This window comes from Thunnus maccoyii, chromosome 23, assembly GCF_910596095.1.
Source record: "Thunnus maccoyii chromosome 23, fThuMac1.1, whole genome shotgun sequence".
In the NCBI taxonomy this organism is placed as follows: domain Eukaryota; kingdom Metazoa; phylum Chordata; class Actinopteri; order Scombriformes; family Scombridae; genus Thunnus; species Thunnus maccoyii.
Genome location: NC_056555.1, coordinates 16,469,413 through 16,491,105, shown reverse-complemented (window position 1 = coordinate 16,491,105; position 21,693 = coordinate 16,469,413). Strand labels below are relative to the sequence as shown.

Here is a 21,693-nt window from a genome sequence, read left to right as displayed (position 1 = left end):
ATGTGTGGCCCTTGTTTTATGTGTTAAGGTGCTGGTGTCAGAGGTGGTTCAATGAAAATCTGTACATATAAAGGAAAGTACAAAATCTGCTATTCTCAAAGGGTGATTGTTATTTGTGTGATTTAAAACACTAAACACAACTTCAGACACTGGAACAGAAGTAGCTTTAATTTAGACAAGAAAGAGTGACTACATGGCAGCATTAATGGATATTTGAGGATTTTCTGAATTGGCGTGATACAGAGAGGAATACATGAAATCTCAAAGCTGAACTTCCCTTTGGTTTTAGGTCAAAAGAGGTATCATGTTGAAAAATAAAAACAAAGATTAAGAAAAGTGCACTCATGAAAAGGCAGTTTGAATGAACATTTTAACATTTACTCAACTGATCATTTGCAGTTTGACATAAAATATGGGTAAACATCCCTTTGGTTGAAGGTTAAAAGAAGCGCAGCATTAAGCATTAAAAATTGAGGAAAATTTTAAAAATATAACTTATTACTATGTTAAAGTGCATTCATAACAAACCTGCAGATACTTTTGTAAGAGCATAAGGTGCGCTGCATTCGTAATGTAAAGAATATTCCTACACACCTTGTATATTAAATCTTTAAATAACTGCCATGTACAGTAAGGTTGTCCAAACAGCAGAGAGGAGGCTGCATTTGAGAAACAGTACTACAACCTGAGGCTGGCAGTGAGGTCAGAGGCTTTCCTGATTGATTGGTAAAACCAACATTATCTGTTGTTGTCTCAGTGAGTCACTGGTTAAGTCTTCGAACTGGTCTGGTGGTCGCAGTGGACAGGTTCATCTGAGTCATGGCTGCAAAAGACATGCAAATTCAGAATGAACTTCTGATAAATACATTACCACCTGCATTGAGTGATAGAGACTCCCACCTTGCCAGGAGTGAAAAACAGTAGATTTCTGTGCTTGCAGCTCACCTGAGAAGTTAAGCTCATAGCTGAAGTTCTTGGTGGTAAACTTCATAGTGCCTGATGGGTTTTGTTGGTACTGGAGCTCAATATCCTGACTGGAAATACTGCATTTTCCCTACAGAGGGGAGTAACACAAAATGAAGGAAAACACATAAAGGATGGGTTCACAATTTTTTGAGTCTGTCCACAGGTATTTTGTGCATTCAAAAGTTCATCTGAAGCTTATATGAGGCTTCAGCAGTCTGAGTTAGTCATATCAAGTGGATATCTGCCACATTTACATCAAATTCCCTCTTTGTGTTTCCTCAGACAGTGTTTACCTGTTGAGCTATAGTGGAAGTATAGTAACAAAAAGAGGAAGCTTCATATTAGCTTCATATTAGCTTCAATAAACTTTTAAATACATATACAATACAAAGGAGGCCTGGAGATTTTAGCCCCCATCACTTAAATTGTAAGTGCATTATGGAGGGATCTTCATCTATGGCCATCTATTCCATCTATCTATAGCAAGAAAAACCTATTTCAATGTTCATTTAGGAACCTGACTATTGTTTGAAGACAGACTTGAAAAATTGTGATCCGGTCCTTAAAGCAATGTACGTACTGTATGTTAAGTCTTGTCAAGCATTGTGTGTTTGTGTGCACTTTATGATTAAATGATATAACTTAGATGTTAGATCTATGAGTAATGTGTCTACCTTTGGATTAAACTGATTTATTAATCTTTGCTAACTTCTAACTTATTTACAGTATCTAGTGGTATTTATTCATGAACAGAAGAAAGTTGTGTCTTACATTAGAATAATCTTTCCATTTTCCACCGATATCTTTGAACTGCCAGCGTGGAAATCTGAAGAAGAGAATAATGTTAAAAACATTTACAGTACCATTCATGCATTTTGCAAACAGCCTCATACTAAATGAGTCTCCTGACCTGCTGTTCTGTTCACTCCCATTGCCAGCAGTCCTCCTCACGGCTCTTGTAGTCCCGATCTTGTTGTTGACTTGACACATTCCTATGATGAACCGGTATAGAGAGAATTTTAGTGCCAATTTTAACTCCTGTTCTCAACAAAAAGAAAAAAGACTGTACATATTTTTTATATATGTAAGTGTGCGTTACTTGTAAAATCCAGTGTATAGGAGAATCTGTTGATCTTGAAGCGTAGCTGGCCCTGTGGGTTCAGCTGGTATTGTGTTTCAATATCAGTGCTGCCGAAGCCACATATCTGCACACATGCAAACAAGATCAAACAAATCCATGTTATACTGTGTGTGAGCTTTCATTAGAAAGGATTGTCTTGAAATTATTCTCAATTTGACCAACAGATGCCACTGTTGATTATTTCACATTTTATTTACTTGGAAAAAAGAAGAATGAAAGTTTCTTATCTTAAAACATCATACTAAAAAGTACCTTAAAATCGTAAAAGTTATGGTTTCTAGCTGTAAGTATGATAAAAACTATCAGTGTTAACTTTCTTTTGGAAGTTTTGAGAATAAACTTCTGACTCCAGCTACCTGAAATTGTCGGGTGCCATACTTACATATGCATCGTATTCTGTCCATTCCCCCTCCTCTCCCATGAACTCCCACTTGAAGCCTCCATCAGTGAGTTGTGAGGAGGAAGCCGCTGGAGGAACTGAGGCGGAGTAAATGCTGCGAGGACATGAAGAGACTATCATACATGTTCAAACCTGTGTACCTTTCCTATTTAGACAAAAATATAAATCCTAGAGATGGAAGGTCTTACCTCCCTGCGTTGGAAGTGAATTTTGGACGTCTGCGGACATTCCTGCGCAGGCCCGTGATGCAGTTTGTTTGGGTCATGGCTGCAGAGGCAATTAGTTAAAACTCAGTGTGCACACGCACATTTATCAAAATTACCAAGCTCACACAAGCAAAAATGACATACTGGAGAAGTCGAGTCTGTAGCTTGTAGAGCCCACTGTGAAGCTGAAGGTTCCCCGAGGGTTTAGAGAGAACTGATGCTCCACATCTTTACTGCTGACTGAGGAGGCCTGAGTGCTCAAGCCCTGAAGAAGAGGAGGAAAGAGGATGGACAACAGAGGGAAGTGGTGACTTTTTGTGTTATGTTGATCAAGAATGAATATAAGATTTGTAGAAAACCTATAACTCCTCACCTGGGATCCATATTCCCGCCACAGCTGGTCATCTCTGAAGTACCAGCCTATGTCCTCAGTCTGGCCCGGAGGAAGGAAGCTTAGTCTCTGAACCTTTAAAGCTGTGTTCAGCGTCTGCAGTTTATCAAAGTCTATAAACACTGACCCATGACTAGTGTTGATGGTGATTCCTTTAGCTCCAGGTTGGCAGTAGTGGGTCTCGATCACATGGTCATTGTCAATTTGCAGCCACTGTTGTCCGTCTGACAGCTGCCACACATAATGTTTCCCATTGGCTGTGAAATAGAGCAACATGGGTTAATATCATGTATTTATTGTTCTATATGATCTAGGTTATTGACAAAGAGTGGGCAGTTATAAAAGCAAGTCAAAGCCAGGTTAATGTCTGTCATTTGGATGAGCGTGGAGCTAGTTAAGATAGTCCAGGTGCACTTCCTGGTCTGTGAATGTGTTTGTAGAGATTAGACTAGAAAAGTGGACATAAAAAGCTGATATATTCACATGGCATGTTAACTCTTTACCTGAGGGAGGTACTCCACCCATATATAGGCCTAACTTTCTCATTTAAAAAAACAACAGCTTCAACTTTAGACATCTAATAATACTTGCAATGTTGTTCTGTTCGTTGTAAGTCAATCCTTATCAATGGCAATCAGCTAAAAGGCTCAAATATAGACCTACGTGTAAGCAGCAGGAATTTATATTAGTTTACATACCTAGAGTCGTCTGCGAGGAATAACTCATCTCGTCCTCATTTTCCTTTAAATCATAGCAACAAATACAAATAGATTACAAAGAGACTTTAGACAATTATCGGCAGAAGAGTCTGTGAAGCTCATAGCAAAGACTGATTTCAAGGAGGAAATGTTTTGTAGACTTACCGAGCTCCGAGAAAAGAACACTGCAATAATGAGAAAAAGGCTGATTACACAAACAGAAAGAGAGCAATATTTATTTGTATTTGAGACTTTAATTAAAACTTTCAATCGTTTCATTAAATCCCCTTTACTTACTCTTAGTAAGAGACCGACGTGAAGTCAAAATTGACTTGTCAGGAAAGCTGTCATCAACTTTCACTTTCATTTCTCTACAATATGACACCAAATGAAACCATAAGTTTTATGTGAATTATTATCCTGTTTAAAAAGGGTTGCCTGACGTTTTTGTTTGGTAGACGATAGGATATAATATTAATCGCCTTTTGACTGCAGTAAAAACACGTTAAGGCACATTTACTATATTATTTACTGGCCACTAATGTGGGAAGTTTCGTCAAGGTATATTAGCCCGTATTTTGTAATTTGACATTTATTTAAATGACTGTGTTCTCATACAGTTAATTCGCTGATTGGTTACAGCAGGGATATGTGGATGGATCAATGGCAGCACCTTAACACTGCTGAGGAGGTTTTCTAGTTAAATTTGAGAATATTCAAGACCCCCTACAGACATGTTTTAAGACATGAAAAATAGTCTGCTTTAAATAATAATTTGTGTTGAGATGATTTTAGCTCAAAAAGTTCAATTACATTTACTCATTCTCCCTTATTTATATATATCCAGAATCTGTATGCATATGTTTTTCATTCAAAAGTTCAACTACTAGACATTATTTTGTCTCCTTCTTCACTGAAAAGTAAATTGTCAATGTATGTGTGCACTGGAGGCTTATTTTTATCTCCGATATGGGGACAAAGATTTATCCCCTCATAGTGATTTATGCTGCTTCACTCATAAAACCATATAAAATATCTAAAATAAAAATAGCCTATTTTGAAAAAAAATCTAAGTAAGTAAATGGCTGCAACGTGAGAACAGTCATTAGTGCAAACAATAATAAAATCAGAAAAGGACTTTGGACTGTCAGCGCTCATGTGTCAATAGAGATGACACTGCGTCTGACGCATTAAATGGACCAAGGGCTACGTAACGACGCAGTAAATGGACTAGGGATTTCCTCCTCCCTTGCTCGGATATTTGCAGAGATATGGGTTAAAAAAATCTGTACTCCACAGGAAAGCATAAAAAGACAGAAGTCCGTCATCAAACCAGACTTAGTCTGACGAGCAGGTATCTACTGTAGCCTGTTTATTTTATCATGACAGCACGCTGTGATTATTTTCTATTCAATATTGAAGTTTCCATAGAGCTTAAGTAAACAGTGACTTGCAAGAATGACATTAAGTGTATTGGCACGTCTGGCAACATTTGACCTTTTGTTTTGTTGTATGTGATTACATCTCCTGTATGTCTGCGTGAAGAAAGGACCAGGAATAAACTTGACATCACATCCCTGGGGGTGAATATATCGCGCTAACCTGCATATACGTGTTAAACCTAGAAATAAGGTGACACAGAGAAACATTTCCCCCTTCAGCAGATAAATGTGAAAACAGCTTCAATCCCTACATATACATTATTTTGCACAGAATGAAATAACAACGACCAAACACATCTTTGAGTGAAGGGGGAAAGTACTGGTATCATCTCATATTGACTCAAAAACAACAAAACAGACAGTAATGCTTTTTTCCTTTTTTTTTTTTTTTAAAACTTGCATTCAATATGATCCCAGTTCAGTGCAGGTTACACATGTACATCAGTTCTACACAGAATACTTTAGTATGAAGCAGAATAAGATATGAGGCTGGCCTTCCAACCTTGAGTAAAAAACGATATGAATTGAGCTGAAGAATCCACAATCATAAGTGTTTTTACGGCATAATGTAACCACCTGAGTCACCAGCTTCAGAGGTATGTCATGTAAAACCAATGTGCAAAGGCAGCATAGTAAATAACCTTGAATTTGCACTGGGTTTGGTTTGGCAGTTTGTAAATATGTTAGAGCATGAATGTACCATCAAATATTATATCTAATAATTATTGCAGTGTTTGTCTATTTGTTAATTTTCTTCTTCATATTCTGTAGCACCATAAATTATTTGCATCCCTCTGGCACGGAAGTGCACAGCAAATCATGTCTTATGAAACAAATCAAATTAGAAATTATGATGGCATCACTTATCCCCCTCTAATGTAAACACAATGTTAGATTTTCCATAAAGAGGCCAATGTAGAAACAAACCTATTGAAAGCCAACAATAAAAAGTATTCTCCCAACACACAAAATAAATGAATATCCGATTAAAGCATAGAATACGATATTGCACAATTGTGTTCTTAAGGTCTTCATAATCCTCTTTTGTGCTCACACCAACACACGTCTGATGTTGCGCGTATGTTTGGTCTTCAGGTTGGTTTGGATCATCGCTGTGGAAAATAACAGGAAAACAAAATAGAATTTAATTTTCCATGTGGTGTTTCAGGAGTTTTAAAAGGCAGTTACAATATATTATAACTGAGACTCTTTATTAGTTGTTCATTGTATTTTCTCTGTCCATAAATTTCCCAGGGAGAGCTGGAAAGAACTATACAATTTGGCTCCAATAATAGGTGGAGCAAAGAAAAAATTTATGTTTATGCTTAGTTTAGCATAAGCTAGCCTGGCTCTGTCCAACGATAAAATCTGTGTATATAAACCTCTAAAGCTAACTAATTAAACTGTTATATCTTGTTAGTTTAATCCATATAAAAACCAAAGTGTAAAAAGAATAAGTTGTGCTTATAGGAGTGGTTATGTTATGTTTCTCCCTGCTTTCAGTCTTTATGCTAAGCTAAGCTAAGCTAAGCTAGCCGGCTGCTTGCTGCACATATTTACCCTAAAAATATGAGAGTAGTATATCAATCTTCTCGAAAATGTGAAACTATGTTCCTTTAAGTGTAACATAGAGTGTTTTAGTCAGCATAGAGTAGGTCTGCTTAACATGCAAAAAGGGACATTTCTCTACAGGCTAGCATACAATTAAACATGTTTGAAGAATAACATTTCCAGTAATAAATTAATAATTCATGAATATTTTGTTGGGTTTAAATGGAGCAGTTTTTTCAAGGAAACTCATCTGCAGCTACTTTAAACTCACCACAACTAACTAAACTCTAATAGCAATCTCTATTTTACATATAGCTAACTCCTAATTGCATATAGTTCTTTCCAGAGAACTTTAAACAAATTAAATGTTGCCATTTTTTCTCTTATTACAGTATTTAAAACATGACTCAACCTCCAAAGTCCAGCTGGTAGGAGTGTCCGTTCACTTTGAAGGTCATTTTGCTGTTGGGGTTTTGCTGGAACTTCCTCTCAATGTCATCGCTGGTTACTGAGCTTTCAGTTGAACTGCCCCTCTGCAGAAACAAGGTCATTCAAATCATAACAATGCTGAAACGTATCACAGCACTATTATTCAGAGACATATAAAGTTTCTCAGCTAAATATAAACTCCACTCTGCAGATAACCTACCCTTTGTTTGAACTCATGCCATTTTCCACTGTCTCCCTCAAACTGCCATTTTGGTTTGGTGCCTATGTTAAGGTTCTGTAAACCTTGTGCTGCCTGAGAAGCTCTGTAACAAGAAACATCAAATTATGGATTCTGTCACAAAATTAAAGAAACATGATGGTTGGAAAGCAAATGACTTGAAGGAATAGCTTGACATTTTGAAAAATGGCAACTGCTCCTAGCCAAGAAATAGTCCATTAAATATCCCTGTAAATTGGCAAATTGTCATCTTTGCACTTTGGTTTTTGTATGAATTAAACAAACAAGATATAATGTTTAAATTAGTGAGCTGTAGATGTGCTGGTAGTTATATATATTTTTTTACCTTTGTACAGCGCCAGGCTAGCTCCCCCCCACATTTCCAGTCTTTATGCTACGCTAAGCTAACTGGCTCTAGGTTGTGGCTTCAGAGCGGTATGGAGCGTCTAATCTAACTCTTGGTCAAATAAGCAAATTTCCCCAAATATCAAATTATTCCCTTAAAATTATTTGAACAATTATTGACCCCTGTTGGAAAATAGCATGACATTCTCCAGTGGGATGCAGCTTCTGTCTCAGCAGTTTTTTTTTTACATATTTCTTATTAACTGGACTGAAATTTTATCAGTTACGCCAACAAATAAAATCCAAACTCACGCTGCTCCTGCTTGTTGTTGTTGGTACACTGGACGACGAGTAACTCTCCTCTTTCTATTATGACTCACCTGTCGCATCTCTAACAAAAGACAAAGAGGAAAGAATCAGGTTGGTGTGTAAAATTCAGTTGGACTGGTGTTATAAAAATGAGCATGCTGTGATGGTTTTGTGAGTATACTACACCTGGGAATTTAATCTCAAAGGTTTCTGAGCCCTTTCTGAAAGTAAAAGAGCTTGTTGGGTTACTCTGGAACTTCACCTCTATGTCAGAGTTCTTCACAGGACTGGGGTTACCCTTTGAATCCTGTCAGAACAAGTAAAAAAAACCCAACAATTAACAAAACTGACAATGAAGATTAAGAAAAAATGTTTTCAAAGCTTTAAATTCACACTTGAAATTACAATAAATATGGGACTTGGTGTAAGCCATCTACCTTCTCTCCATACTTGATCCACTTATGACTCAAGGTGCAGTACCAAATCCACACAGTGTTTCCATCATCCAAACGTCTCACTTTCAGTCTCTTTCCATACACTCTCATTTTGTTAAAATCTATACTCACTGCCCTGCAGAAAGTGAGAAAAACAACAACCAGGTCATTCCCTGCTTGTACTCAGACAGTAATCAAGCATATTTTTTCAGTGCTTTACCCATATTGTGTGTTGTAGATTTTAATGCTTTTGGTGTGGGGCAGGGAGTACTGGGCCTCAATAATGTGATCATTATCAACATCCATCCAGCAACTTCCATCATTCAGCTGCCACTGGTAGCATCGGCCATCAGTAAGCTTTTCATCTAATAAAAAAAGACATAATATTGACTTAAAATTAAATTGAGCAACACTTAACAACACTAACAGTGAATATTATTCTATTTTTAAGGGGAATTAAAGCTGCAATAATCTATATTTTTATATGAACAATGTATCAAATGACTATGTGAAAGGTATCTGTCATGATGACAAACCCATAAAGAATTTTTACTCGACTATAGAGCTTTTTTTTTTTGCCTCTTTTAGCTCATTGTTTTGGGTTTTTTGAAAAAGCTCGGATAAACCTCTTGTATGCTACCTGCCCAGCACGTAACAGCAGACAAAGTTAGTGATGACTCAGTGAGTAAAGTGGAACATTTAACAGCCTAAGCGCCAAATATTTTTCTCCAAAGTTGTTGGAGACCAAAAAAAAAGGTTAAAATCACAAACAACAACAGCAAAAAAAATCCCTTACTGCAGCTTTAAGTAATCTAACATTTATCAGCTCTGTACTGCTGACCAAGATTCATGTTTAGCAACAGGCCTGATGTAAAAAATGAATTAAGAATGTAATATTGTAGTTATTTTGTTTCATAGATAAAACTTCTAAATGTTTATTTCATTAACTTTTGGTCTTTTTTATCTAATGGACAAGCCTCTAATATAATGCATTCTCTTTCCAACCCTGTATTTTTACAATTGGAAAGATTTTTCTTGCTAATGACAACAGGGATCCAAAAACACATTAAGTGAAGAGGTGCTATTTCATTATCTACACTTTATACTGTATTTAACAAATCACATTGGTCAGTGAAGTCATTACAATCCAGACAACATATGATAATCTCAATCCTTAGAGCCTCGATTCAGATCAGGAAATGGCTGTAACAGGAAAAGAAGAAATCTCAGAAGAGCAACAGGAAGCAGGGGATCACTTTTCCAGGATGGATAGAAACACTTGCAGTAGTTTTACTGTTGTTGTTAATAATTGTATGTGTTATGGATATTCCATAACTGACCAGGACAACAGAATGTCAAGCTGTACTCCTCTGTTCTCTCAAACAGAAGATAACACATGTTGTTTAATAAACCAGGAGCCTCACAGGCGAACCAAGGCCAGAATGCAGGTCATCATCAGACGCAACAAGACAAACCAAAGATACAGATTTAGGTCATAGGTTTATGATTCGGAACTGACGAACTAGTTTCTATGATTGGCTTAAAGGCTGGTTTTGGACTGTGAGGGTCAGACGAGTTTGGGGACACCGTACGAACAGGAGGTGTCCCTTGAGTCGCTCTCCCTTGCAAGGTTCTTCATTAAAGTTTTCCCAGAATCATCATACGAAGTTTGGTTTGGTCTTCTCTTCTTCAAACTGACAACTGCCAGTGCATCAGCTCCGAAAATCCACAACAATTTGGCGTCACGAACAGGATTTCAACACAACAAAGACGTGGTAAGTGCATAATTTTATTTTATTATTGTGCCTTACCATGTCTGCGTTTGACGAAATCGCAAAGAAACTGTGCATCACTTTCACTTTAAAGGTGGTCACAAAGTGAACAAAAAAAAAAAAGCAAAAAGCTGATGGTTAAAGAATCTAAACACATGAAAATGTGTTGAAACTGTGCAGTGATAAGCAGGTGCAAAGCATGTGGTTGTGAAGAGGTAAAAAAAAGGCAGAGTTGAGTGAGTCTTAACTCCTGCAGTGCCACAAAAGTGGCTGGGGTTTCTGGGCTAGCTTCGGGCTACGTCCGGCACAGGGGGACCCACCTGAGGTTTAAACTATAGAAAAGACGTTTTCGGGGTAGGATTTGGCCTATTTCGTTTAAGCCAAGATCGGGGATCATCCACTCTGTGTCCTGTGAGAAATGTTTTCAGACTTGGGATTCTAAGTCCTAGAGTCGGGCGCCGGTAAAAATTTTTTCAAACTCAGAGACGAGGTACAACTAGAATGACACATTCACATCTGGAAAGACATACAAGATCGAAAACTAACATTTTAGAGCCCCCTCTAAACATTACATCCACCTCAATAAATGCTCCAAAAATCATGGTTGGCAACACAGCTGTCTGCAAACCATGGACTCCTGCTGAGATAGTTGGAATGACACAAAATGCCCCCAATCCGACCACAAACCCAGATGAATACTGGGGATGGTTAAGATATGTATGCTCTGTGTATAACTGTCTGATACCTGATGTTGAACAATTACTTGCTGGCTCATACAGAACGGAGTGGGATTTGTGCAAAGGTGAATTTCTTTTCCCTGCTCGGACAGAGGATGGCCAGTGGCCTCCTCATAGAACCATGATTGACTGGTTAAATGAAGAAGCAAAAACAGCAATAAGAAAATGTGCACGACAGCGCACTGACTTTAATAAAGTAATTCACTGTGTCCAAGATGCATATGAAACTGTACCTGAGTTTGTTAACAGATTTACACGTACTTGGGATAGCAATGCAGGAATAGGACGAGAAGGAAATGAATATTTTGTTGTTACAACCTTTGTGCAAAATCTAAAACCAAATGTTGCAGCTGCATACAAATTGTCTGTCACCGATTGGCAAACCAAAGACTGGAAAGCAACGGTAAACAAAATGATGGCGCTAGATAGGTGTGAAGTTTTTGCTGAAGACAAATCTGCCTCCTTCCCAAAACAAATGTTACAGCATGCGCGACAGGGGGGTGGACAACAGCATTTCAAAAACAATAACAAGCGAAAACCGGGAAAGTGTCACAAATGTGGGAAAGCGGGACATTGGGCTAATGAGTGTAGAAGTGGTCGTCGTCAGAACAAGCAAAATTACCCATTCCAGGATCACCAAACAAGGAATTTCCAACAAACAGCCCCCCTTGCTTTACCACAACAACAACAACAACCACTACCACCTCCTCCACATGTTGATAATGTGAATCATGGACAATATTACAATCAAGCATAGGGAGGCCATAGAGGGGCAGGATCAGAAAAAACATTTCCCATTCAAGCAGCTGTAATTCGACTTTCAAAAGATCCTTCAGAAGATCCAATAATGCCTGTTGAAGTAAATGGTAGTAGAGTTGACATTATGGTAGATAGTGGGGCCACAATTTCCACTGTTAAAGCTGATGAGCATGTATGTACACCAACACCTAATTTTGTCACCACCGTGGGTGTTTCCGGCGTTCCTGTTGTTGAGCCACTATCACAGAGAGCTAAAATAACTGTTGAAGGTTCAGATGTGCAACATTCTTTCCTGATTTCTGAGAAAAGTCCAATTAATCTCATGGGACGAGATTTACTTTGCAAGCTACATGCCACCATTCAATGCACACCTGATGGATTGTTTTTAAGCCTACCTGATGTGAAGGCTGCTCATGCATTTCAGTTTTTGAAAACTATTGCTGATTGTTTGTATTGTTGGTCATTGACTGATTTTAACATGGCTTCCAGTTTCACAGTATCTAGCATTCAAAAAATTGCTCAAATTTCACCAGCATGTGCAACACAGATGTCTGCCATGAGGCCTGTACTACAGTGTCACTGTACAGCAGCATTTAACCCCCCAGAGGTGTACAAACAATTAGCTGATGTGTTTTTGAATACACAAGAGGGGTTGGAGTGTGAACAATGTTTGTTTGTTGGTCCACAAAGATGTGCAATTCCAATTCGGTTATCTGACGCACAGCGCAAATTGGTTAATGATAAAGATTCATTTCCATACATCACTGTAGCTGTCTCTCCTGGCTGTGACCCACAACAGCTTGAAAGCATGGTGGCACAGTGCCAGGCATTGAGAGGAGCTGCGCAGACTCCTCAAACTCAAACAATAACACACTTGGGCCTTGAGCTGTACATGTTATCTTTAACTGAGCACATCCAGCTACCTCAGAGTAGGTTTGTTTTGCAACAACCACCCCTCCCCACACAGTATGGGCCTCCATCAGAGCTTTCAGAGGTTCCATCTATTTTATGGGCTAAACATAAAAACCATGTGGGTTTTGTGAATTCGGCTCCACCTCACGAAGTCACACTCAAACCTGGTGCTAAACTACCAATGGTCAGGCAATACAATTTGCCACACAAGTCAATTGCTGGTATTGAAGGTGTAATTCAGTCTTTACTGGATCAAGGTGTGTTGGTTCAAACAACAAGCCCATGTAACACACCCATTTTACCCATTCCAAAAGCAAACCGCCCAGATGAATGGCGTTTTGTACAAGATTTGCAAGCTATTAATAGCATTGTAGTGCCAACAGCTCCAATTGTGCCAGACACAAATTCGATTTTAGCTTCACTACCATCCAACTCAACACACTACACAGTCATTGATTTGAGTTCAGCTTTTTTCTCAATCCCGTTGCATCCAGATAGCCAGTATCTGTTTGCATTTACATTCAAAGGAAAACAGTACACCTGGCAGCGTTTGCCTCAGGGTTTTGTCGAGAGTCCTACAGTTTACGCAGCAGCAGTGAAACGGGACTTGGATGACCTCCACTTTCCAGGGGGCTCCACTCTCCTACAGTATGCAGATGACCTCCTGATAGCTTCACCATCACAGGAAGCTTGTCGAACGGACTCCATCTTGCTCCTACAGAGACTAGCTGAGTGTGGTCATAGAGCATCACTTGCCAAACTGCAATTTTGTCGGTCTGAGGTGACATACTTGGGTCATGTTTTGAAAAATGGACAGCGCCTGTTGTCACCGGAGAGGTTGAAACTGCTGGTTAACATGCCTCCTCCCACAACCAAGAAACAAATGCTCTCGTTCTTGGGGATGGCGAATTATTGCAGACATTGGATCTTTGAGTATGCTGCTATGGACTCTGTTTTGCGAAACGCCACACTGCAATCAGCTCCTCCCAAGGTGCAGTGGACTGAGGACATGAACAAAGCTTTTCAGGACCTGAAACATGCTCTCACCTTGGCTCCGGCATTGGGGCTGCCGGACTATCATCAGCCGTTCCATCTGCATGTACATGAACGAGATGGCTTTGCTACAGGCATTCTCGTGCAAAAACATGGGTCTCATTACCGTCCAGTTGCGTACTACTCCTCTCGACTAACCCCTGTGGTTCTTGGCATGCCAGGTTGCTTAAGAGCGGTGGCCGCCGTTGCCATCATGATTGAGAAATCTTCTCCAATTGTACTGGCTCATGACTGTGTTGTGCACGTTCCACATGCAGTACTTCACATCTTGAACACATCTGCTACCCAACACATGACAGCTGCACGTCGTTCAGGCTATGAAGCAATCATTCTTCATAGTCCACACATCACTTTAAAACGCTCACCTCCATTGAATCCAGCTACTCTCCTTCCATTGATTGACACAGATGATGAGCATGATTGCATCACAACTATTGACCTGTGTACATCCCCAAGGCCAGACTTGTTGCAGACACCAATACCCAATTCTGATTTGATTTTTTACACTGATGGTTCAGCTAGCAGACCATCTGATAGCACACATCTAGCTGGCTATGCAGTAGTTAACGATTGGGGGGTAGTAGAGGCAAAAGCACTGCCTCCAGGTACCTCTGCTCAAGCAGCAGAACTGTATGCTCTAACTAGAGCGTGTATTCTTGCTTCTGGTAAGGTGGCTACTATTTACACTGACTCAAGATATGCATTTGGCGCTGCTCATGATTTTGGCCAGTTATGGAAGATGAGAGGTTTTGTGTCATCTTCTGGAAAACCACTACAGCATCACACTTTGGTTAATGACCTGTTAGATGCTATTTTGCGCCCATCTCAGCTTGCAATCATCAAATGTGCTGCTCACACGAATGGAACTGATCCTGTTTCACGAGGAAATGCAATGGCTGACACTGCAGCCAAACAAGCGGCACTTTCCTCTCCCTCTTTGGTACTTCAATGTGCCTCCACACAACCTACCAATCCAATTCCAGTTCCTTCCGCTAATGATGTCGTGACAATGCAAAATCACGCTGATGACAGGGAGCGAAGTCTTTGGTTGCGTAAAGGTTGTAAAGTTGACGCGGAGTCTGGCTTGTGGCTCCACCCTGATGGTCGACCGGTTTGCCCTCGAGCTCTCCTTCATGTACTGGCACGTGTGACGCATGGTCCAGCGCATGTTGGAAGAGGGGTGATGAATGATGTTATTCGCTCACAGTGGTTTGCTCCAGGCATTACTCAAGTTTCACAAACACTTGTGGATAGTTGTATGATATGTCAACAGACCAGAAAAAAGAATAGCACAGTGAAACATGACCACTTAGAACCCCCATCAGGTCCTTTTGTAAATATGCAAATAGATTTTGTACATATGCCAAGCTCACAAGGCTTCAAATACTTGCTAGTCATAACCGACAGGTTCTCGAAGTGGGTAGAAGCTTTTGCAACGAAAAAAGAAGATGCAAGAACAGTTGTAAAGTGTCTGCTAAAAGAGGTAATCCCTAGGTACGGAGTGCCGCAGGGAATAGATAGCGACAGAGGTCCAGCTTTTGTGTCAAAAATCACTCAGGGACTGTCAGAAATCTTAGGATTTAAGTGGCAGTTACATGTTCCTTATCATCCACAGAGTTCAGGTCAAGTTGAGAGAATGAATGCAACTATCAAAGACAGATTGACCAAAACAGTCCTAGCCACAGGCCTGAAATGGCCTGATGCACTGCCGATTGTGCTGTACTCCATTCGGAGTGCACCAAGTGCAACTACAGGACTGAGTCCTCACGAGGTGCTGATGGGAAGACCAATGTCCACAGGGACAAGTCCCCCACTGACACCACACAAAGCTACTCTGCTTTGGACGGATGAGTTCATGACTGAGTATGTGAAAAGACTAACAGAGATTTTGAGAAAGTATCATTTACAGGTGGCTGACAGACTCCCCAAACCATCGGAAGAACCAATTCATTCCTTTCGAGAAGGTGACCTGGTATTAATCAAATCTCTGGAAAAAGTGTCTTTGTCTCCTAGGTGGAAAGGTCCATACCAGGTGCTGCTGACTACTAGGACGGCCCTGAAGGTCGAAGGCAGAGCAGAATGGATCCACGCCACAAGGTGCAGACTGGCCCCCCCAACCACTGGCGGAGGAGAGCAGAGCCCTGGCAGGTAACCGGATGGTTACTCCTTTTTTCTCTCCTGTTTAGTAGGTTCGGGCAGGGGACAGGTCAAGTCGGTCCAAATGAGAGAGAGACAGGAGTCTCTCTGATTCCAGGCGAAGGAGAGCGGAAAGGCTTTCCTTCTCATGACACAGTCGGTGCCATGAACCCAGTGCCCCATGGACAGGGGCGCCCTTTGCAGAATGATCCAGAAAATGCAGACCAAGAGCCAGATCTTGGACATACGGACAAATCAATGAGCCCATTGGGACTCTACAACACTATGGCGGTGGTCTACATATGATAAAACACTGTTTGAGACGAAGCAGAGTTCATCCACGTCGACGAAGATCTTGGAGTGCAAATTTCCAGGAGAAGGGGGGAGAACTGGTGTCTTTGGGTCATGGGGGTCCGGATTGGTCAGGTTCCTGACCACTCTTGCTGTTGCTGTCTTCCTTTTCATCCTCCTCTGCTCATGTGTAGGTTTGATAATCAAGCTGGTAGTGAAAAAGACCACAGGGTCTGTACTCCAAGCAGCCCAGGTGCATGTCACTGGAAACACTGCAGATCATAATCACACAGGTTTGAGGTATTATGATTTTGAAACTTTCCAGGACTGGATGAGGCGTTTTCACCCAGGTATCATTTCAGATGAGGAGGAGGAAACTCAAAATCTGTAGGTTTAATGTTTCTAAAAGCTTTCTTGGTATAAATCACTCACACCGTGCTAAATTGAATAGAGTTATGTTTGTTTGTACTTCATAAAGTTGAAGAAACATATCATTTTCTATTTACAGGTGACATCTTAGAATAATTTTTTGATTCTTTAATGATGTGATTATTAATCTTATGCATTTTTAGTTTGAGAAAAGTTGTAGAAATAGAGTAGTGTTAATGATTAATCTCTTAAATATCTAGTCATCTTATATGTTTTTCATTAATGTGATTGAATGTTTAATTATTTTTGAAATGTGTGTTTGAAAATTGATGAAAATGAAGAGGATCACTCCAGGAGGATGGATTCCACATCACCATGCATCGTATGTGCTAGTAACCTCTCCATGGTGATGGCCCTCTACTGTACGCAAAGTGCATGGGTTGAAGACTTCACTTTGTGATTGATTTGTTTTATTGTTATGATGTAATCAAATGTTTGTATGACTCCCCTTTAAGTTGCTAGGATTTCATCTAGTAAGAGGCAGGAAGTGTCTTGTCTTAGGTTGTTTGCGCATGTGACTGGTGACCTCTGTCAATGACCTCCTTTAACGCTTTGGTGTTCTAGGAGATCTTCTTTGAGGATTTGCCTCACTACTGCCCCTGGTGGTTGGAAGACAGAACTCATGGGTCACATGACAGTTGTTTTAAAGGGGTACATAAGAGGGGTTTTTTATCTAATTTACTGATTGTTTGCTTTTATTGTTATTGCATTATGTGTTTAAATGATTATGTGTTTTGATGATTTTACTTTTGATTTTGTTCAATGCAATTGTTGATTCTTGTATTACTTTTGTGTGAGAATTGTTATCTGTTGTGCGGATGTTGTTTCTACTCTGTTTGTGCCCTTACAGTCCACCAGTCCAGTCATAAATTGGTAATTTGTATTGATCTTTTGATCAATAAGAGGGGATTGTTATGGATATTCCATAACTGACCAGGACAACAGAATGTCAAGCTGTACTCCTCTGTTCTCTCAAACAGAAGATAACACATGTTGTTTAATAAACCAGGAGCCTCACAGGCGAACCAAGGCCAGAATGCAGGTCATCATCAGACGCAACAAGACAAACCAAAGATACAGATTTAGGTCATAGGTTTATGATTCGGAACTGACGAACTAGTTTCTATGATTGGCTTAAAGGCTGGTTTTGGACTGTGAGGGTCAGACGAGTTTGGGGACACCGTACGAACAGGAGGTGTCCCTTGAGTCGCTCTCCCTTGCAAGGTTCTTCATTAAAGTTTTCCCAGAATCATCATACGAAGTTTGGTTTGGTCTTCTCTTCTTCAAACTGACAACTGCCAGTGCATCAGCTCCGAAAATCCACAACAGTATGTACAGAGTAGACAAGAGACAGGAGTTTCAGGGAAAATGCAAACCAACTGCTGATGCATTAAACCCTCTTTCTCCTCCTCTACCACCTTACCTGTAGATGTTGATCTGTCCGAAGACCTGTTGCTTCCACCAAAGGAAGATCTTCCACCTCCGGGGTGCTTCAGCTTACATTTGGATCCTTTGCGACAGTTTCCTTTCAGGGCAAACTTGCAAACATGCAAGTAAGGGCACTCGTCACCGTCCCGACAGCTGCCTCTGTTGTAAAACTTGCAAGGCTCCCTCTACGCACACAGATAAAAACTTAGTTAGATAGTTTGTGTTAAGTCTAGGTTACAGTGGGTTTATGACTCCGGCAACTTCTCTGTCCATACACACACCTGACCGTCGTCGGATTCTTCATCTGAATATTCGTCACTGTCTGTCTCATCACTGACGTAAGATTCACCTTCAGATGTGTTTTCCTCATCAGACTCTGGAAAAAATTGTACAAAACCCGAGGAGACAAAGGAGAACACATATTAAATGTTCAGATGTTTTGTGGACACTTAACAATGATGGTGGAAGTGTTGATATCTTTAAATGTAAACTTAAAATTTACCTCTTTAGTCTGGCTTTTGATAAAGAATGATTTATAGACATTATTTACTTTATTTTATTCACTTATTTTATTGTATTCATGTTGTCAAATTTTATTTTATTATCATTAATATTATTATATATGTTTAACTCTCTTATCGATTGTATTTCTTTGTTTCTTTTTAATCTATTTTATTTAGTTTTTATTTCACTCTTTTTCATTTTATTATAGCTTTTAAATCTATTTTATTTTATTATATTTTCATATTTTCGTGTTCATTAGTTTCAAATTATTTTTTACTGTTTACTGTCAACACTTGTTCTGTTTATTATTGGCTGTCAGCACTTTGAATTGCACTATAACCTGTATGAAAGGTGCCATATAAATAAAGTTTGATTGATTGATTGTTATGAAATGAGGTGGAGTGAGATTACATATAGGTGTATTGCTGACAAAGGCAGGGTAGAAACCACTAACTCCACTTGACACCACGACCATGAAAACACACCTTGACTCTTAAATAATTAAAATAAACGCACACAGTGTAAGCGCTAAATATGTGTCATGACCTTTCATGGACATAATCCTATAGAGATTTTATATTTTTGTAGCATTCCTATAATAATGGATGACATGGTCTTAGAATATTTCCTCATGTTCTGTTGTTGTTGAGCTGTTATCACCGTTGAACTACTTTCTGTGGTTACATAACGTTTCAATACTTTGAACTAGTAAACAAATAATTTGATAATAAATTAATAACCCTGCTTTTTTATAGAATAACAAATCATATGTAAGTAATTATAGGTGTTAGGTTAACTATCTACTGTATATCTCCAGTCTTTTATCTTATCATACCAGCAACTATCGAGATCTAGATCTACTAATCAGATTCTTTTAAATGTTCCCACTCAGAGCTTTATAAAGCTGCTTTCTCCTTTTATGCTGCAAAATACCATTACCTTAGAAACCCTCCCTTCTTTGAATAACTTGAAAGGTCTTTTAAAAACTGCCCTCAAGGAAACATGTTGCTGTTTTATTTAACCTTGACTTGAGGAGGACTGTGTTATGGATATCAACGGTATGGCCTGCATGCCTCTCTTCTCTTACTCTTTCCCTTTAGTAGCTTTTATGTATCGTCTGTGTTCTATTATGTGATTTTTCTTTTTATGTGGAACTGTCTTGACCAGGACTCCCATAAAGAAGAGATCCTGTATCTTAATGGGACCTTCCTGGGTAAATAAAGGATTTAAAAAAATGTCTCATTATAGACAGTTTTAAACAAACTGTACAATAAAGGGAGATCTGAAGTCAAATCCATGATGTTAATCTACTGCCTCCTGCTGGATTACAACATTACATGCAGTATATGGTCATTATCTACAAACTAGAAAATAGTAACTAAATAAAAGTTGGATAATAAACGTGAACACATTGAATAAACTTCAATTTAATGTGTAAATTAGAAAAATAAAGTAAAGCATGATTTTTACAGAACAGCTTCAGACTATAGTTATGTATTCCATGTAAGGGAACCCAATAAACGAAACTGAAACTTTATCTCCATTATGATTGCTGATGTTCTTACGATAAATCAGATGAGTGTTCAGACATGCATCATTCTCATTGCTGTCTTCCTTTTCCACCCTTTTGGGCATTTCGTTTGATATCAAGCGCTTTATGTCTCAATACAATAGATACAGCGGCCACATTGCCTACAGATTTTGTAATGAGGGCAGGTTAGTGTCACACACGGAGAAAAAAGTAGTTTGAAGGTAAAAAAACAACGCACACATCAAGCAAATAAACAACAGACAATCAAATAAACAACAAGCCAACAACTATGCAGATAAATACGAGTAAACAACAAACTACAGTAATGTTTAAAGGCTACTCACGAGCGGCAGACGCCATCCTCCAGCTTGCGATGCTTATTGAAGCCTACTTTCGTTTTCATTTTCTTACATTTTATGGAAAACAGTCACACCCATGTAACTGACCGAGAGGCTGGTAATGCTGTGCTGCCCCAGCGCCCACATAACTTCAGACTGAAGTCTGTATCATATATGTAACTAAAAAACACAAGTTTGCTGATTTAACTAAAAGCCCACTGACATCAGGAGGGATGTCTGAGTCTTGTGTTTGTGATTAATTTTGCTGCTGTCAAAACACTACATCCATGATAGATAGAAATATAAATGAATGATCAGCCTTGTAGGTTATAATTTTATGTATTATTATGCTTACTTTTAGTCTTGCACCCCCTACTGTACCCTCTATCTTTACTTGATTATTGGTATATTTGTTACATACACGTTTTTTTTGTTTATTTTCATGTATCAGAATCATCTTTATTGGACATGAATGTTTACGCATACAAGGAATTTGACTCTGGTTTAGTGGCTCTAAATGTATTTACACAAAATAACAACACAACAATCTTCAGAAATATACACAAGGAATGACTATATACAGGTGAAACCGCTTCTGTTGCCTGTACACAGTATACAAATGGTGCAAAGAAGTCAAGAGTGCAAGGAGTGTTGAGATAAATATTAAATGGTAATATAGTAGGTGGTTATGGTATATATAGCCTGTTCAAGTACACAGTAATGAGTGAAATGTATTGCATATTTTGTATTTTAAACTAAATAAATATCTATAATTTGTAGGTACAGTGGGTAATATAGTGTTTAAAGATTGTACCTGAGCTAACTGTTCATAAATGTGACAGAAGGGGGGCAGAAGCTGCTCTTGTTTTTGGTGGTTTTGGTGCACAGTGTTCTGTAGTGCCTACCAGAGGGGAGAAGTTGGATTTGATTTTTGATCTGATTTGATTTATTTGACATATCAAAACAAATATATATATAAATGTCATACACTGACAAGTACATATATATTTAGAATGTCGAGGATAACACAATAAAAAGTTAAAAGATAATTTATTTCCATTGTGGTCCTCTTTCGAGGCAGACAACGATAGCAAGACAAGTCACATATGACTAAGGTACCCTGTACCATCAAATAGGCTACAATAACAGAAGGTGTGAAGGGTCTGCAGTGATTTTACACGCCAGTTTCCTGACTCTGGAGGTGTACAGATCCATGAATATGTGTACATGTATATATGTGTGTTAGTATGTTC

The 21,693-nt window shown here is 39.0% G+C and overlaps 3 protein-coding genes across 3 annotated transcripts; 1 reads left to right on the top strand and 2 right to left on the bottom strand.

The window, feature by feature from the left end:
- Nucleotides 1-141: 141 nt before the first annotated feature.
- On the bottom strand, nucleotides 142-4,535 carry si:ch211-244b2.3 (uncharacterized protein LOC557230 homolog). The gene is made up of 12 exons (XM_042403498.1): nucleotides 4,100-4,535; nucleotides 3,968-3,987; nucleotides 3,803-3,845; nucleotides 3,087-3,361; nucleotides 2,858-2,978; nucleotides 2,696-2,774; nucleotides 2,490-2,601; nucleotides 2,066-2,171; nucleotides 1,877-1,958; nucleotides 1,738-1,792; nucleotides 946-1,054; nucleotides 142-823 (listed from the first exon to the last, which is right to left on the bottom strand). Exons 1-12 carry the CDS (start codon nucleotides 4,167-4,169, stop codon nucleotides 762-764), a joined length of 1,134 nt encoding a protein of 377 aa, XP_042259432.1. The 5' UTR covers nucleotides 4,170-4,535; the 3' UTR covers nucleotides 142-761.
- Nucleotides 4,536-4,868: 333 nt separating this feature from the next.
- Nucleotides 4,869-20,590, bottom strand: si:ch211-244b2.4 (uncharacterized protein LOC541512 homolog). Its single transcript, XM_042403032.1, has 10 exons — nucleotides 20,447-20,590; nucleotides 18,349-18,443; nucleotides 18,063-18,252; nucleotides 8,771-8,915; nucleotides 8,554-8,686; nucleotides 8,303-8,423; nucleotides 8,120-8,198; nucleotides 7,445-7,547; nucleotides 7,208-7,328; nucleotides 4,869-6,356 (listed from the first exon to the last, which is right to left on the bottom strand). The coding sequence occupies exons 1-10, from the start codon at nucleotides 20,460-20,462 to the stop codon at nucleotides 6,295-6,297; spliced, it is 1,065 nt and encodes a 354-aa protein (XP_042258966.1). The 5' UTR covers nucleotides 20,463-20,590; the 3' UTR covers nucleotides 4,869-6,294.
- LOC121890603 (protein NYNRIN-like) lies at nucleotides 11,907-16,240 on the top strand. Its single transcript, XM_042403029.1, has one exon. The coding sequence runs from the start codon at nucleotides 11,907-11,909 to the stop codon at nucleotides 15,933-15,935; it is 4,029 nt and encodes a 1,342-aa protein (XP_042258963.1). The 3' UTR covers nucleotides 15,936-16,240.
- Nucleotides 20,591-21,693: the final 1,103 nt, after the last annotated feature.